Source organism: Neoarius graeffei, chromosome 8 (assembly GCF_027579695.1).
Source record: "Neoarius graeffei isolate fNeoGra1 chromosome 8, fNeoGra1.pri, whole genome shotgun sequence".
NCBI classification, from domain to species: domain Eukaryota; kingdom Metazoa; phylum Chordata; class Actinopteri; order Siluriformes; family Ariidae; genus Neoarius; species Neoarius graeffei.
Genome location: NC_083576.1, coordinates 51350934 through 51369211, shown reverse-complemented (window position 1 = coordinate 51369211; position 18278 = coordinate 51350934). Strand labels below are relative to the sequence as shown.

General features: G+C 44.5%; 1 protein-coding gene across 1 annotated transcript in view; it reads left to right on the top strand.

Moving 5' to 3' along the window:
* Positions 1 to 3539: 3539 nt before the first annotated feature.
* Positions 3540 to 18278, top strand: part of slc9a6a (solute carrier family 9 member A6a) — a 38813-nt gene continuing 24074 nt past the window's right edge. Inside the window, exons 1-5 of the mRNA XM_060927805.1 lie at positions 3540 to 3933; positions 6804 to 7003; positions 9735 to 9812; positions 10005 to 10081; positions 10184 to 10296. Of these exons, the coding sequence (XP_060783788.1) occupies positions 3654 to 3933; positions 6804 to 7003; positions 9735 to 9812; positions 10005 to 10081; positions 10184 to 10296 (748 nt within the window). The 5' untranslated portion in view covers positions 3540 to 3653. The remainder of the gene's footprint in view (positions 3934 to 6803; positions 7004 to 9734; positions 9813 to 10004; positions 10082 to 10183; positions 10297 to 18278) is intronic.

Below are 18278 nucleotides of genomic sequence, written 5' to 3'. Positions count from 1 at the left end.
CTCATCGCAGGGCTTGACACACACATAGAGACACAAACAACCATTCACACTCACAGTCAATTTAGAGCCACCAGTTAACCTGACCTGCATATCTTTGGACTGTGGAAGGAAACCCACGCAGACACATCCAAACTCCACATGGAAAGGCCCTTGTCGGCCACTGGGTTCGAACCAAGAACCTTCTTGCTGTGAGGCGACAGTGCTAACCACTACACCACCGTGGTTAGGCTAATTGGTGGCTCTAAATTGACTGTAGGTGTGAATGTGAGTCTGAGTGGTTATTTATCTCTATGTGTCGGCCCTGTGATGACCTGGCGATTTGTCCAGGGTGTACCCCGCCTCTCTCCCATAATCAGCTGGGATAGGCTCCAGCTTGCCTGCGACCCTGTAGAACAGGATAAGCGGCTACAGATAATGGATGGATGGATAAATTGACCGTAGGTGTGAACGTGAGTGTGAATGGTTGTTTATCTCTATGTGTCGGACCTGTGATGACCTGGCGACTTGTCCAGGGTGTACCCCGCCTCTCGCCCATAGTCAGCTGGGATGGGCTCCAGCTTGCCTGCGACCCTGTAGAACAGAATAAGCGGCTATAGATAATGAATGCATGGATAAATTGACCGTAGGTGTGAACGTGAGTGTGAGTGTGAATGGTTGTTTATCTCTATGTGTCGGCCCTGTGATGACCTGGCGACTTGTCCAGGGTGTACCCCGCCTCTCGCCCATAGTCAGCTGGGATAGGCTCCAGCTTGCCTGTGACCCTGTAGAACAGAATAAGCGGCTATAGATAATGGATTGATGGATAAATTGACCGTAGCTGTGAACGTGTGAGTGTGAATGGTTGTTTATCTCTCTGTGTCGGCCCTGTGATGACCTGGCGACTTGTCCAGGGTGTACCCCGCCTTTCGCCCGTAGTCAGCTGGGATAGGCTCCAGCTTGCCTGCGACCCTGTAGAAGGATAAAGCGGCTAGAGATAATGAGATGAGATGAGATGAGATGAGGTGTGAACGTGAGTGTGAGTGTGAATGGTTGTTGATCTCTATGTGTCGGTCCTGTGATGACCGGGCGACTTGTCCAGGGTGTACCCCACCTCTCGCCCATAGTCAGCTGGGATAGGCTCCAGCTTGCCTGCGACCCTGTAGAACAGGATAAGCGGCTACAGATAATGGATGGATGGATGGATAAATTGACCGTAGGTGTGAACGTGAGTGTGAATGGTTGTTTATCTCTATGTGTCGGCCCTGTGATGACCTGGCGACTTGTCCAGGGTGTGCCCCGCCTCTCGCCCATAGTCAGCTGGGATAGGCTCCAGCTTGCCTGCGACCCTGTAGAACAGGATAAGCAGCTACAGATAATGGATCGATGGATGGATAAATTGACCGTAGCTGTGAACATGAGTGTGAATGGTTGTTTATCTCTGTGTCGGCCCTGCGATGACCTGGCGACTTGTCCAGGGTGTACCCCGCCTCTCGCCCATAGTCAGCTGGGATGGGCTCCAGCTTGCCTGCGACCCTGTAGAACAGAATAAGCGGCTATAGATATTGGATTGATGGATAAATTGACCGTAGGTGTGAACGTGAGTGTGAATGGTTGTTTATCTCTATGTGTCGGCCCTGTGATGACCTGGTGACTTGTCCAGGGTGTTCCCCACCTATCGCCCATAGTTAGCTGGGATAGGCTCCAGCTTGCCTGCGACCCTGTAGAACAGGATAAGCGGCTACAGATAATGGATGGATGGATGGATGGATGGATGGATTGACCGTAGGTGTGAACGTAAGTGAGTGTGAGTGTGAATGGTTGTTTATCTCTATGTGTCGGCCCTGTGATGACCTGGCAACTTGTCCAGGGTGTACCCCGCCTCTCGCCCATAGTCAGCTGGGCAGAGGTGGAAAAACCCGGGTGCAGAAAGTAAAAACCCTGCCACGTTTTTGCTCCAGCCAATTCAATGAACCAGCTGATCCTAATTACCACATCCCCTAAGCCAAGTTGATGAGCTAATTGGTGAGAGCACAGGCAGAAGGAAAACCTAAGCAGGACTTTTACTCTGTCAATCCAGTTTTTCCACCTCTGCAGCTGGGATAGGCTCCAGCTTGCCTGCAACCCTGTAGAACAGGATAAGCAGCTACAGATAATGGATGGATGGATGGATGGATAAATTGACCGTAGGCGTGAACGTGAGTATGAGTGTGAATGGTTGTTTATCTCTATGTGCCGGCCCTGTGATGACCTGGTGACTTGTCCAGGGTGTACCTCGCCTCTCGCCCATAGTCAGCTGGGATAGGCTCCAGCTTGCCTGCGACCCTGTAGAACAGAATAAGCGGCTATAGATAATGGATTGATGGATAAATTGACCGTAGCTGTGAACGTGTGAGTGTGAATGGTTGTTTATCTCTATGTGCCGGCCCTGTGATGACCTGGCGACTTGTCCAGGGTGTACCCCGCCTTTCGCCCGTAGTCAGCTGGGATAGGCTCCAGCTTGCCTGCGACCCTGTAGAAGGATAAAGCGGCTAGAGATAATGAGATGAGATGAGATGAGGTGTGAACGTGAGTGTGAGTGTGAATGGTTGTTGATCTCTGTGTCGGTCCTGTGATGACCTGGCGACTTGTCCAGGGTGTACCCCGCCTCTCGCCCATAGTCAGCTGGGATAGGCTCCAGCTTGCCTGCGACCCTGTAGAACAGGATAAGCGGCTACAGATAATGGATGGATGGATGGATAAATTGACCGTAGTTGTGAACGTGAGTGTGAATGGTTGTTTATCTCTATGTGTCGGCCCTGTGATGACCTGGCGACTTGTCCAGGGTGTACCCCGCCTCTCGCCCATAGTCAGCTGGGATAGGCTCCAGCTTGCCTGCGACCCTGTAGAACAGGATAAGCGGCTACAGATAATGGATGGATGGATGGATAAATTGACCGTAGGTGTGAACGTGAGTATGAGTGTGAATGGTTGTTTATCTCTGTCAACCCTGTGATGACCTGGCGACTTGTCCAGGGTGTACCCCGCCTCTCGCCCATAGTCAGCTGGGATAGGCTCCAGCTTGCCTGCGGCCTTGCACAGGATAAGCGGTTATGGATAATAGATGAATGGAATGGATGGATGAGTTCATGGTTAATTTACACCCCTATCGAGGGACCCTTCAGAGATTCTCTCTGAAGAATGGAGCACTCTATAAAGTTGGCACCCCATATGATGAGAACGTGAATAAAAGTATTTTTCATTTGTGCCCCCAGAATATAGTTAAGTGACGTCTCGCTTCAAGGAAATGACGTCAGAAATAACGACGCGCATACGTTTATTTTGCGCGCATAAACGAATCAGACGTTCGGGGTTCATCGGTTAGTTTCTCTCAAGCCGTTTGAGCACGATTTTTTTTTTTATTATTACGCGTGCCAAAACGAATATAAATCCTTTTATTGACATTCTCGTCCTGTCGGGTGCTAACTTCATAGCCATTACATGCGCATCAGCAGCGCAGCCGCGCGCGAACAATACTAACTGCGGTCCCCGTCTGGTGACGTCACGACAAAGGGGGGGGGGGCGTGGTCACGGCATGAATCAGGAACAATCTACACGAACCGATTTCACCTCCTGCATATTCTTTTCTCATCCGGCGTCAAATCCCTGTGATGTTTTAACCGAAAAGAAATGTCAACATGGGCTCTCAGTGGAAACACTATGCTGCAAAAGGAGCTTGGGGAAGACTGCGTTTGTGCTTTTTGGCCAGTCTGTCAATCTGTCTGTGCTTTTGCAGAGCAGAAGACAGTTCGATGGAGAACATCGTGACTGAGAAGAAGGCTGAAGAAAGCCACCGACAGGACAGTGCCGACCTGCTCATCTTCATTTTACTCCTCACCCTCACCATCCTGACAATATGGCTGTTCAAACACCGTCGGTTCAGGTTTTTACACGAGACGGGTCTGGCAATGATATACGGTGAGAACAGGCACCGTGTCACTGACCGCTATCTGCAGTGTTTAGATTAAATTTGGTGCTAGCATTAGCTAGCTAGCATTGCTAAGCTAAACTTGTTACAGACGAAAAGCAGTCCGGTAAAGTAATATACGACAGAATAGCCAGGTGTTTATGTCGTCTTTTATTATGATAATTGATTACAAACTGGTTATTCTTTAACGTTAAAACTCAACACTATGAATTCACAAGGCCATGAATGCTAGTTGGCTAGCTGTCTTTTTCTTCAGTTAGCTGCACAGGTTTGGTTAATAATTGTTCTGTCCTTTTACTCTGACACGCGAAGTAAGCGGTTTATTCAGAGGTGACTAACTTTTAGAGAATGTTTTGGTGAATCAGTAGCAAACCTGTAGCTAATTATCCCAACAGGTCTGTTGCCTGCTCATGAGCACACACACAGTTTACATGCTGATTAGTGCACGCTTTACACTGGGCTACAGAACAGCATCATATCTACTGTACACATCACTGGACAATCTTTTTAACAGATTAAGAATAAAACATAAGGAAAGGAGTTTAAAACCACTTAAAAGGCAGGCCTTGGTCTATTCAGTAATATGAGAGGTCATTCTTTGTCTGTCTGATAATTCAGTTTTTGTTGAGTTAGGTCTGACAGCTGTTTTTAACTCATTTTTGGGTGCGGAATCCAAAACTGATCTCTATCACGTCAAGTTTTTGAACTATAGGATCCCCGTTTTCTTAAAAAATATGAAATACTGTTCTTAACAGATATGTGCTTGTTTTATAAAAATTTACAAATATTGACATACAATGAAATATGAAAGAAACAGGCATGACTGCAATGTTTATTTAACACTTATGTTTTTACAAGGCGGTACGGTGGTGTAGTGGTTAGCGCTGTCGCCTCACAGCAAGAAGGTCCGGGTTCGAGCCCCGTGGCCGGCGAGGGCCTTTCTGTGTGGAGTTTGCATGTTCTCCCCGTGTCCGCGTGGGTTTCCTCCGGGTGCTCCGGTTTCCCCCACAGTCCAAAGACATGCAGGTTAGGTTAACTGGTGACTCTAAATTGACCGTAGGTGTGAATGTGAGTGTGAATGGTTGTCTGTGTGTCAGCCCTGTGATGATCTGGCGACTTGTCCAGGGTGTACCCCGCCTTTCGCCCGTAGTCAACTGGGATAGGCTCCAGCTTGCCTGCGACCCTGTAGAACAGGATAAAGCGGCTAGAGATAATGAGATGTTTTTACAAAGGATATGGCTACTGTAATTATAATTGTGTGTAACCTTTATTCGTCACATGCACACTTCAAGCACAGTGAGATTCATCCTCTGCATTTAACCCATCTGAAGCAGTGAACACACGCGCACACACTCAAACCCTGTTTACATTATTTCGAATCAGTGGATCATCAGATTAAGGTTTTTAAAACGATTCGCGTACACACAGCAACGCCAATACACGATTCGCGTGCACACAGCAACGCCAATACACAGATACGCTAATCACATGACTAATTAGACAGCACGTCACATGATCCCAGTGCATATCGGGCATGCGCAAGTCACTCACCACTTGCAAGTGGAAGGATGGCAAGCGAACACCTTCTCCAGCATATAAACACACCTGGCTGTGATGTTCATGTTCTCACTGAGTTTGAGCGCCTGAAGGAGGTTGAAATGTGTAAATAAACCTCAGTGCAGCTCAGCGCTTCCTCCTGCGCTCCAAATCACTCCGCCCTGAACAGCGAGTGCCCTCTGGAGGGTGCGCACTCCGGCCCTGCGTAGCTCACAGAGCGCGCGAGTGAAGCGCACGAGCAGTGATTCGGGACTGAGCCGCTGTGTGTGAGATCCCAACGCCAGTGAATCAGGAAGGTGGATGTCACAGTGACGTCGTCTAATGACGACGTCAGCTAGAGCTCAGCACAGCATATCCGCGTATTCTCAATGTTTACACAGCACCGGATCAGACACGAACTGGATTGAATACGTGGGCTCTGGCGGATTCCCGTTTCCCGGCGTTTTAATGTGAACGGACAGTGCATCCGCGAAGAAAACGAGACAGATACGGTCTAATGTAAACTTTGCCTCAGAGCAGTGGGCAGCCGCACCAGAGCGCCCGGGGAGCAGTCGGGGTTAGGTACCTTGCTCAAGGGCACCTCAGCTCAAGGCCGCCCCACGTTAACCTAACTGCATGTCTTTGGATTGTGGGGGAAACCGGAGCACCCGGAGGAAACCTACGCAGACACGGGGAGAACATGCAAACTCCGCACAGAAAGGTCCTCGCCGGCCGCTGGGTTCGAACCCGGAACCTTCTTGCTGTGAGGCGACCGTGCTAACCACTACACCACCGTGCCACCTGTGCAAGTAGTTAAGGTAAAAATTTACATTTATAGCTCTTTCTGGAGTGTTCAACTTGAGGACTATCGCGTTTGATGCTCCAACAATAGTCAGCCATCATGTGTACATCCCACCTACTCTGATAACGTTCTTCCATAACCTTCAAATAGTTTTACTACAGTGGAATTTTGCTTATCTGGAGGGTAAGCTGTGGAGAAAAAACTTGATGTGCTAGAAAAAAAACTGACTGCAATTTTGGAATCAGCATGCCAATTTTAGTTTTAATCAGCATAAAAATCTAACTCAACAGAGAATTTTTTTCAAATTGTTCCCCATTGTAATCTACCACCAGTTGTAATTCAAAAACATTTTTTTTAGGGTTTGATTGTTTTATGTTTTTATGTTTTTTATGAAACTATTTGTACTGCCATCTTGGCCAGGTCTCTCTTGGAAAAGAGATTTATATCTCAAGAGACTAACCTGGTAAAATAAAGGTTAAATAAATTTAAAAAAAAATTAGACCACTTGTTGTCTGTTACTAGGATTGCTGGTTGGGGTTGTTCTCCGTTACGGGATCCATGTACCTCGTGACATCAACAATGTTACGCTGAGTTGCCATGTCAATGCCAGCCCTGCCACGTTACTGGTCAATGTAAGCGGCAAGTTCTACGAGTACACGCTGAAGGGTGAGATCAGCGCCAGTGAAGTCAAGGATGTTCAGGACAATGAGATGCTTCGTAAGGTAAAACAACAGGAACTTGCGCACAGTCAGACTGAAGTTTGCTCAGGACTTGACATTTACGGTGCAAATCCGTTCCTTAAAATCCTGCTGCCTGTTTGATAACCTTATCAGACGTGTGTGTATTTACTTCCTTCAGGTGCATTCATGGCTATGAATTTGTGACTGGAAAACCCGTTATACAGATTTTTAGAGAATATCCCAGATGGATATTATAGGTGTGGGACTTGCGTCCATTATGACTTCGTTTGTAGATATAAGACTTAATCATCCTTTCACAAAGATCAGTAGCAAACCTGTAGCTAATTATCCCAACAGGTCTGTTGCCTACTCATGACCACACACAGTTTACATGCTGATTAGGATCCTGTGCACGCTTTACACTGGGCTACAGAATAGCATCATATCTATACATCACTATAAAATCTTTAACAGTGACTAGTAATTAAGAATAAAACATAAGGAAAGGAGTTTAAAACTACTTATAAGGCAGGCCTTGGTCTATTCAGTAATGAGAGGTGCCTTAGGACAGTCTTGGTTTACTGGCCATTCCTTGTCTGATAATCTACCACCAGTTGTAATTCAAAAACATTAGCCCACTTGTCTGTTACTAGGATTGCTGGTTGGGGTTGTTCTCTAGGAATTTGTTGCTGGAAAACCTGGTATAGACCCTTTTCAGTCACGTGACCTTCGTAAACGCGACCGGCATTTTGGACATGTAGTGGACTTCGGCTCGGATCAGTTTGAATGCGAGGAAGGCGACAAATGAAAAACATAAAAGAAAAAGCGAGATGCAGAAAACACCTTCACTATCCAGCGACGTAGGGCATTTACAGGGCGAGCAGAGGGAGAGGTATTTGCAAAAATTGAGGTTAGCAGGCTTAGAGAACGACGTTTACCTGCTTCCACCAGGATTGTTCACTGACGTACGGAAGTACACGAAGCCCTCGTCTTTACCTGACTTCGGCCCACATGATCTGTATACCTATGTCGTTAAAAACCCATCGCCATACACGCCAACGTCCGAGGTTCCGGAGCGCGCTCCGGCCGAGCTTCCTCGAGCGCGCTCCGGCTTGCTCCAGGAGCGCTCCGGCCGAGCTTCCTCGAGCGCGCTCCGGCTTGCTCCAGGAGCAAGCCGGAGCGCGCTGCTTAATTTGAGGGAGAGCAAGCCGGAGCGCGCTCCGGAACCTCGGCCGGAGCACTCCGGGCGCAAGCCGGAGCGCGCTGCTTAATTTGAGGGGGAGCAAGCCGGAGCGCGCTCCGGAACCTCGGACGTTGGCTCTGGCAGCTATTTACACTGGATCCGGTGTAAATAGCTGCCGGATCATAATTACAGTAAACTAGTAAATACAGTAAAGGAAAAACTTGAGACTGAAAGGTTTTAACAGTCATCCAAATGACTGAACGTAAACATTGCTACAGTAACATACCAGCTATGATGATGTTGACATTAGCTAGTCAACAATAGCTACTACAGAAGAACAAAGAGGTTACAATGGGTTATTTTAACCTATTTGGTTACACACTCGCCGCCACAGAATGTTAACAGCAATGTAATGCCTTTTCTGGCTAATTTTATTCGTCTTACCTCCAACAAAGTGGTCACTACACAAGCGTTGGTATGCCGAGGGCTGCCAATCTGTTAATGGCCGCTATCCATCTTCTCCGTCGGGATCCGATAAAATGATAAACCTTGCCTTGTTTGTTGATGGTTACTACATCCAGGTGCACAACAATATAGTGGCATGATGGAAGTCTTGCTGAAAGTAAAAACTTTCTTTGCTGCCGTTCCTCAATGTTGGCTGTGGTAAACTACTGGTAGTACATGTCCAAAATGGCGGCCGCGTTTGTCGTGACGTCACGTGAAAAGGGTCCAAAATCGCTGCTTTTTTTTTTTTTTGTTCATGGAGAAAGACGCACGTTGGCCGTAAGGTTGTCTTGCAACCTGAAAAAACGTAAGCGCCCGTAGAGTTTGTTTGACATGACAAAGAACCTCTGCAGCCAGTCTACGGCTCGAAAATCAGCACGTCACACGCGCGCCCTCCGTGCATTTCTTGCTTTTTTTTTTTGCACGTAGACCGTCCGTAGGAGTACGTACGGCCGGTTGTGACCGAGGCTTACGTGACTTATGAAGTGAATTGGTTGGACCAGCTCTTATTTGGGGGTTTCATACGAAAGGGGGTAAATACTTATGCACATTCCAGATTTCTATTTTTGCATCTTGTCACAATTTAAAAAAATGTGCACCTTTAAAGTGTTCGGCATGTTGTGTAAATCAAATGGTGCTAACCCCCCAAAAATCCATTTTAATTCCAGCTTGTAATGCGACAAAACAGGACAAACACCAAGGGGGGATGAATACTTTTGCAAGGCACTGTAGGTGGCTGTACGTTATTGTCTTTGTCCTGATGAACATCCACAGTTGCACCAAAACACTATGTTGTACTAAAGCACAAATTTTTGTAATTATTATATTTTTATTTTTCATAAATTTTCGGTCTCTCAGTCTAGCACCTGTTTTGTGGGATGTCTGAAGAACCTATGTTTTTTTTTTTTTTTAAGCTATGAATCTGTTCCTGATGAGATTTCAGAGACCTTTTAATACTGTTAGTTTTATTCCGCTGCAAATATTTAGAGATGCATGTCACATGACAAAGTTGAGATAATGTGTTTATAGTAGCACGATCACAATACAGGTTTACCAAAGCATCGTGACTCATTCATTCTGTTTCAGGTGACCTTTGACCCAGAGGTATTTTTCAACATTCTTCTGCCACCAATTATATTTCATGCGGGATACAGCTTAAAGCGGGTATGAGTCCTTCTTTTTATGTTGCATAGCAAAGCCTGGATAAAATGATTGTTTTCAGAGAGCTTTTTTTAACATCTCAAAGTAAAATGTAGTTATTGAAAGCCAAGACTAATTAGGTGCTTAAGATTTCTCATTAATGTTGGAAAGGGTTAATAAAATGGCATTATTATTATTTCTGTCTTTACATTTCAGAGACATTTTTTCAGGAACATGGGCTCCATTTTGGCCTACGCTTTTGTTGGAACAGTGGTGTCCTGCTTCATCATTGGGTCAGTGTGCTTCATGAATTTTTAGTATCTTTTCTGCAATGGCTCTTTTTGGTGTCTGAAGTCACGAACACGAGTTGAAAAATGATGGTACTGCTCTTGCAGCTTACTGATGTATGGCTTTGTGATGCTGATGAAGCATACTGGCCAGTTGGGAGGAGACTTCTTCTTCACTGACTGCCTGTTCTTTGGTGCCATTGTATCAGCCACTGATCCAGGTGTGTCTTAAAAGCTTTATAACTTTTGAATTAGAATTTAGATCATAGGGCTTTGAGGTGTTTTACAGAAATCTCATCTCATTATCTCTAGCCGCTTTATCCTGTTCTACAGGGTCGCAGGCAAGCTGGAGCCTATCCCAGCTGACTACGGGCGAAAGGTGGGGTACACCCTGGACAAGTCGCCAGGTCATCACAGGGCTGACACACAGACACAGACAACCATTCACACTCACACCTACGGTCAATTTAGAGCCACCAGTTAACCTAACCTGCATGTCTTTGGACTGTGGGGGGAAACCGGAGCGCCCGGAGGAAACCCACGCGGACACGGGGAGAACATGCAAACTCCGCACAGAAAGGCCCTCGCCGGCCCCGGGGCTCGAACCCAGGACCTTCTTGCTGTGAGGCGACAGCGCTAACCACTGCACCACCATGCCGCCCGTTTTACAGAAATAAATTACTAAAAGTAGGAGTTATGATGTACAACCCCAAGCTCAGAAACAATTGGGATGCTGTGTAAAATGTAAATTTACAAACAGAACGCAATGATTTGCAAATCTTTTTTGACCTATATTCAATTGAATATAATATAAAGACAAGATATTTAAAGTTCAAACTGATAATGTTCTTATTTTTTTGTAAATATATGCTCATTCTGACTGGTAAAGTTGTGGAATGCTCAAAAACAAACACCTGTTTGAAACATTCCTATGGGTTAATTGGGTATGAAAGGGGCATCCTCGAAAGGCTGTGTCATTCACAAGGTAGGATGGAGTGAGGTTCACTGAAAAACTGTATGGACAAATAGTCCAACAGTTTAAGAACATTTCATTTTCTGTACCGCTTATCCTTTGTTGGTTGCGGGGAAGCTGGAGCCAATCTTATCTGACATCGGGCGAGAGGTGGGGTCCATCCTCGACAGGTCGCCAGTCCATTGCAGGGCCAACACAGAGACAGACATCCACTCACATGTACCTATGGGCAGTTTTGAGTAGCCAACTAATCTTGAACTAATCTGCACTTGTTTGGACTGTGGGAGGAAACTGGAACACCCAGAGGAAACTCACGCAGGCACGAGGAGGACATGCAAACTAAATGGAGAAGGGCCCCAGTCGGCCGCGGGGCTTGAACCCAGATCCTTCTTGCTGTGAGGCGACATAGCCAACCACTGCACCAACCTGCCACTCCAGTTTCAGCACAAAGTTTCTCGATGCGCAATTGCAAGGAATTTAGTGATTTCACCATTGACAGTCCATAATCTCAAAAGATTCAGAGAATTCAAAGAAATCTGTGTACATAAGGGGCAAGGCCGAAAACCAACATTAAACCCCTGTGACCTTTTGATTTTCTCAAATGGAACTGCATTAAAAACCTGACATGATTGTATACAGAATGTTACTTACATGAGCTCAAGAACACTTTGGAAAATAGTTGTTGGTAAACAGTTTTTCACTGCTTCTACCATGCAGAGTGAAAGCCGTATAGCAACAACATCCAGAAATGCTGCTGAATTTTCTGGGCTTGAGTGCTTTTGAGAGAGACTGCTTCAAAGTGGGGTAAAGTGTGTTCTGACGAGTCTACGTTTTGAATTGTTTTTGGAAATTATGGACATTGTGTCCTCCAGACTAAAGAGGAAAAGGACCATCCAGATTGTGACCAACACAAAGTTCAAAAGCCAGCATCTGTGATGGTATGGGGGTGTGTTGTTGCCCATGGCATGTGGGTAACTTTCATATCTGAAGGCACCATTAATGCTGAAAGGTACATGTCCTGCTGTCCAAATGATGCCTTTTTAGGGACATCCATGCTTATTCCAGCAAGGCAATGCTAAGCCACATTATGCATATGTTACAACACCGTGACTTCATAGTAAGAGTGCAGGTGCTAAACTGGCCTGCCTGCCTGCCTCCCAGTGAAAAGTGTAAAAACGTTGTTAAATGTGACGTAACACAGTGGTAAACATGCCCCTGTCCCAACTTTTTTGGAATGTGTTGCAGGTATCAAATTCAGAATGAGTGTATAATTAGAAAAGAAAGTTTATCAGTTTGAGCATTTTAAATATTTTGTTTGTATTGAATTGTATTGTATTTAATCGCTATCTGTTATTACCCAGATGAGGATGTGTTCTCTTGAGTCTGCTTCCTCTTAAAGGAGATGCGCAGAACCATGGCCTCACTTTTTATTTATACAGTAAATGCCTTGAGACCTCAAGAATGGCATAAGAATGGTTTTAAGCATTAACAGTAAATCTAATAGTCATTTTTACGATTACAATGGTTCATGTAGGTAGCGGTCTGAGTGAATGACCTTGACGTGTGACGTCACAGCAGGAAGGCTATCGGTCTCATCGCCATTTTCGCTATACTTTACATCATAACACTTGTTGTTTACCTGCCTTTAGATTAATACATGTAACTTATATTGTATATTTAAGTTACCGGTATAAGATTTAATTTGCTTCAGAATGTGATTCTCAGTTCATCTGATTTATTTAATTAGCCTTTTATGTTTTATCAGTGAAAATGCATGCATGTACATGTACAGTGGGGCAAAAAAGTATTTAGTCAGTCACCAATTGTGCAAGTTAAAAAGATGAGAGAGGCCTGTAATTTTCATCATAGGTATACCTCAACTATGAGAGACAAAATGAGAAGAAAAATCCAGAAAATCACAGTCTGTCTGATTTTTAAAGAATTTATTTGCAAATTATGGTGGAAAATAAGTATTTGGTCAGTAACAAAAGTTCATCTCAATACTTTGTTATATACCCTTTGTTGGCAATGACAGAGGTCAAATGTTTTCTGTAAGTCTTCACAAGGTTTTCACACACTGTTGCTGGTATTTTGGCCCATTCCTCCATGCAGATCTCCTCTAGAGCAGTGATGTTTTGGGGCTGTCGCTGGGCAACATGGACTTTCAACTCCCTCCAAAGATTTTCTATGAGGTTGAGATCTGGAGACTGGCTAGGCCACTCCAGGACCTTGAAATGCTTCTTACGAAGCCACTCCTTCGTTGCCCGGGCGGTGTGTTTGGGATCATTGTCATGCTGAAAGACCCAGCCACGTTTCATCTTCAATGCCCTTGCTGATGGAAGGAGGTTTTCACTCAAAATCTCACGATACATGTCCCCATTCATTCTTTCCTTTACACGGATCAGTCGTCCTGGTCCCTTTGCAGAAAAACAGCCCCAAAGCATGATGTTTCCACCCCCATGCTTCACAGTAGGTATGGTGTTCTTTGGATGCAACTCAGCATTCTTTCTCCTCCAAACATGACAAGTTGAGTTTTTACCAAAATGTTCTATTTTGGTTTCATCTGACCATATGACATTCTCCCAGTCCTCTTCTGGATCATCCAAATGCTCTCTAGCAAACTTCAGACGGGCCTGGACATGTACTGGCTTAAGCAGGGGGACACGTCTGGCACTGCAGGATTTGAGTCCCTGGCGGCGTAGTGTGTTACTGATGGTAGCCTTTGTTACTTTGGTCCCAGCTCTCTGCAGGTCATTCACTAGGTCCCCCCGTGTGGTTCTGGGATTTTTTTGCTCACCGTTCTTGTGATCATTTTGACCCCACGGGGTGAGATCTTGCGTGGAGCCCCAGATCGAGGGAGATTATCAGTGGTCTTGTATGTCTTCCATTTTCTAATAATTGCTCCCACAGTTGATTTCTTCACACCAAGCTGCTTACCTATTGCAGATTCAGTCTTCCCAGCCTGGTGCAGGTCTACAATTTTGTTTCTGGTGTCCTTTGACAGCTCTTTGGTCTTGGCCATAGTGGAGTTTGGAGTGTGACTGTTTGAGGTTGTGGACAGGTGTCTTTTATACTGATAACGAGTTCAAACAGGTGCCATTAATACAGGTAACGAGTGGAGGACAGAGGAGCCTCTTAAAGAAGTTGTTACAGGTCTGTGAGAGCCAGAAATCTTGCTTGTTTGTAGGTGACCAAATACTTATTTTACCGAGGAATTTACCAGTTAATTCATTAAAAATCCTACAATGTGATTTCCTGGATTCTTTCCCCCCATTCTGTCTCTCATAGTTGAAGTGTACCTATGATGAAAATTACAGGCCTCTCTCATCTTTTTAAGTGGGAGAACTTGCACAATTGGTGGCTGACTAAATACTTTCTTGCCCCACTGTATGTTGCATAAGTTATAATGACTATCCTGTTTTAATGAGAGTCACATGAGACGGTCAGTTAAATTCCATTCAATTCTCTAGACGGCTTTGTTCTCTGGCTTTATTTTGTAAGGTGGGGGCCTCCGTGGCCGACGTGTTCCTATCGGATTCACTTTCCGATGGTTCGAACTCATACGGTTCTGTGTGTAGCAGTAGCATGTACACATACTCCAATTTCAGGACGATCACAGTCAGATGTATTACCATCTGAGGAATCCGAAGAATCTCCAATAAATCAGAACGAAGAGGCCACTGCAACCACTCTCGCCTGCGGAGTCTGGCTTTGGCCTATAGCTGTCAGAGGTCTCGGCTTTAAAACCGGTTACCGCTGTGACGTCACGCACTCAGGGCTGGCTGGCTCAGCGGGGCGGCTCGAATGCCAACTTTGCGGTCGATTTTAACTCTCAAAAAGTATTTTTTTAATTCCCATTTATGCAGCATACAAGAGTCAAGGATGGAGATACTATCCACTCAAATGTATTTAAAAATAAAGTTTCTGCGCATCTCCTTTAAGGTTTCTTTCTCATGTCCTCTGAGGGAGTTATTCCTTGCCACCGTCACCACAGGCTTGCTCATCAGAGATGAATGAATTTATTAGGGATAAAATTAGCTCCCATGTTTAAAGTCTTTAATTTTTTTGTAAAGCTGCTTTGCGACAATGTCTGTTAAAAGAGCTAGACAAACTGACTTGACTATTTAATTGAAAAGTCAAAAAGGATTTGCAAATTGTTGCATTCTGTTTTTTGATATGTTTTTACACAGCATCCCAACTTTTTTGGAATCAAGGTTGTACATATATCTTATGCTACATCAGCGTAGATAATGGCAAAATCAGCGTTTCTGTTTTGTATGTAATATGGTATATTTTAATATCAAGTTTTTGTTTTATAAAAAATACTTGAACATTATCTCAAACTCTGTGGTCATACTTTTCATATTGTGAGTTAAGACACGTTCCACTTTTTTTTTTTAAGTTAATAATCTTTTAAAACATACAGTGGTGGCGGCACGGTGGTGTAGTGGTTAGCGCTGTCGCCTCACAGCAAGAAGGTCCTGGGTTCGAGCCCCAGGGCCGGCGAGGGCCTTTCTGTGTGGAGTTTGCATGTTCTCCCCGTGTCCGCGTGGGTTTCCTCCGGGTGCTCCGGTTTCCCCCACAGTCCAAAGACATGCAGGTTAGGTTAACTGGTGACTCTAAATTGACCGTAGGTGTGAATGTGAGTGTGAATGGTTGTCTGTGTCTATGTGTCAGCCCTGTGATGACCTGGCGACTTGTCCAGGGTGTACCCCGCCTTTTGCCCGTAGTCAGCTGGGATAGGCTCCAGCTTGCCTGCGACCCTGTAGAAGGATAAAGCGGCTAGAGATAATGAGATGAGATGAACATACAATGGTATTATGAAGTGATGTATAAATCTCAAAATAAAGACTAAAACTCAGCTAAAGGAATTAGAAGGAAAGCATAAATTGGATTTGGCACAGGATACATTAAGAGAAATTAGAAATATCAGGAACGAAATTAATAGTCTGGCCACACAAGAAATCAAGAAAAATTTAATGTTTCTGAAACAGAGACACTACGAAAGTGGCTCTAAATCTATGAAAGTATTGTCGTGGAAACTGAAAAAAAAAAAGCTGAAAATACAATTCATAAAATTAGCGATCCAAGAACAAAAGTGATTAAAAAAAATCAACTAAATGAAATTCAGGAAGCTTTTGAAGTGTTTTATAAAACCCTATATTCTGAAGCCCCGGTAGGAGTGTAACCCAAACTGACAGCTTCCTGAATTCCCTAGATTTACTCACTCTAGATCAGTGTTTCTCAAACTTTTTCAGACCAAGGACCACTTTGTCCCAAAAAAAAATTTCAGGGACCACCTGTCAAACCCCCCCCCCCCCCCCCCCCCCCCACACACACACACACACACACACAGACCATACAGAGATGTGTACTATTAGGTGTTTTTTAATTGAAAAAATTATGGTTAACTACGGGTGGCACGGTGGTGTAGTGGTTAGCGCTGTCGCCTCACAGCAAGAAGGTCCGGGTTCGAGCCCTGTGGCCGGCGAGGGCCTTTCTGTGCGGAGTTTGCATGTTCTCCCCGTGTCTGCGTGGGTTTCCTCCGGGTGCTCCGGTTTCCCCCACAGTCCAAAGACATGCAGGTTAGGTTAACTGGTGACTCTAAATTGACCGTAGGTGTGAATGTGAGTGTGAATGGTTGTGTGTCTATGTGTCAGCCCTGTGATGACCTGGCGACTTGTCCAGGGTGTACCCCGCCTTTCGCCCGTAGTCAGCTGGGATAGGCTCCAGCTTGCCTGCGACCCTGTAGAACAGGATAAAGCGGCTAGAGATAATGAGATGAGATGGTTAACTAAATACATTAAAGGCCTATCCATTCCATATCCTCTGTGGTTTATAAAGGCAAAAGTATGGAGGTTTAAAATTCAGCAGACAGTTAATCAGAACATTTCATATCAATAGTTCAAAATTGTTCAAAATTAGGAGGAACATGAATGAACTGAAATGAACAAAACAAATTTTAGATTTAACAGATTACACTTGCTTGTCTTCTGCTCAAAACTGACTTTTTTCTTAATGGGAGGAGTGGTGCTGGACAGCTTTAATCTTTCAGTAAATTTAAAAAATCGCCGCGAACACGAGCTAGTTAGGATTAGCCTATTATATGTTCAGAATTTTCATTTGCTTGTTTTCAGGTCTGCCTGCCTGTTTGCCTGTGAGGCAGAGATTTGTGAGGTGACTGTTGCCTAGAGACGAGGCGGAATAAGAGCACGTGCACACTACAAGTTTTATGTGGTGCAAATTCAGATGCAGAACGCTTTTTAAATAATAATAACGAAATTACAGGCCCGTTTGATTGCTGTTAAAAACAAGATTAGATAAATTTAACTTTCTAATAATGTTACAAACCATACGCTAGCTTATCTTGAAAACGCTAACTACATTTGTAGATCACCTCGCGGACCACTTGAGGTCTCTCACGGACCACCAGTGGTCCGCGGACCACACTTTGTGAAACACTGCTCTAGATGAACAAAAAAATGAAATAATGACTGCAGATATAACTGAAGAAGAATTAAAAGTTGCAATTAGTAGGCTTAAATTAAGCAAGTCATCAGGATCTGATGGTTACATGGCAGAGTGGTACAAGGAATTTAAAAAAGAACTAATACCTGTTTTACTTCCTGCACTGAATTGGGTTTTAAAATAAAGCACAAATGCCACCCAGCTGGAAGGAGGCAATAATTTCAGCTATACCAAAAGAAGGCAAGGGTAAAATGGAGTGTGGATCTTTTAGGCCAATTTCTGTTCTTAATATAGACTATAAACTATTTACCTCTATCATGGCCAAACGATTAGAAGAGTTCCTACCAACATTGATACATAATGATCAAACAGGTTTCATATGTCAACGCCAAACACAAGACAATATACGAAAGACACTACATATTATAGATCATATACAAAAAAATAAAATTAAAGCAATTGTGATAAGCGTAGATGCTGAAAAGGCCTTCGATTCAGTCAACTGGAACTTTCTCTACAGAGTCCTACGTAGATTCGGCTTCCATGATACAATTATTAAAACCATACAGGCACTATATGACAATCCTACAGCTAGGATTAAAATCAATGGATATTTATCAAATAGTTTTACCCTAGAAAGGGGCACCAGACAGGGTTGCGCATGGTCACCATTACTCTTCGCATTATATTTGGAACCACTAGCTCAGTACATTAGACAAAATGAAGACATCAAGGGAATCACTATTAAAGGGACGGAATATA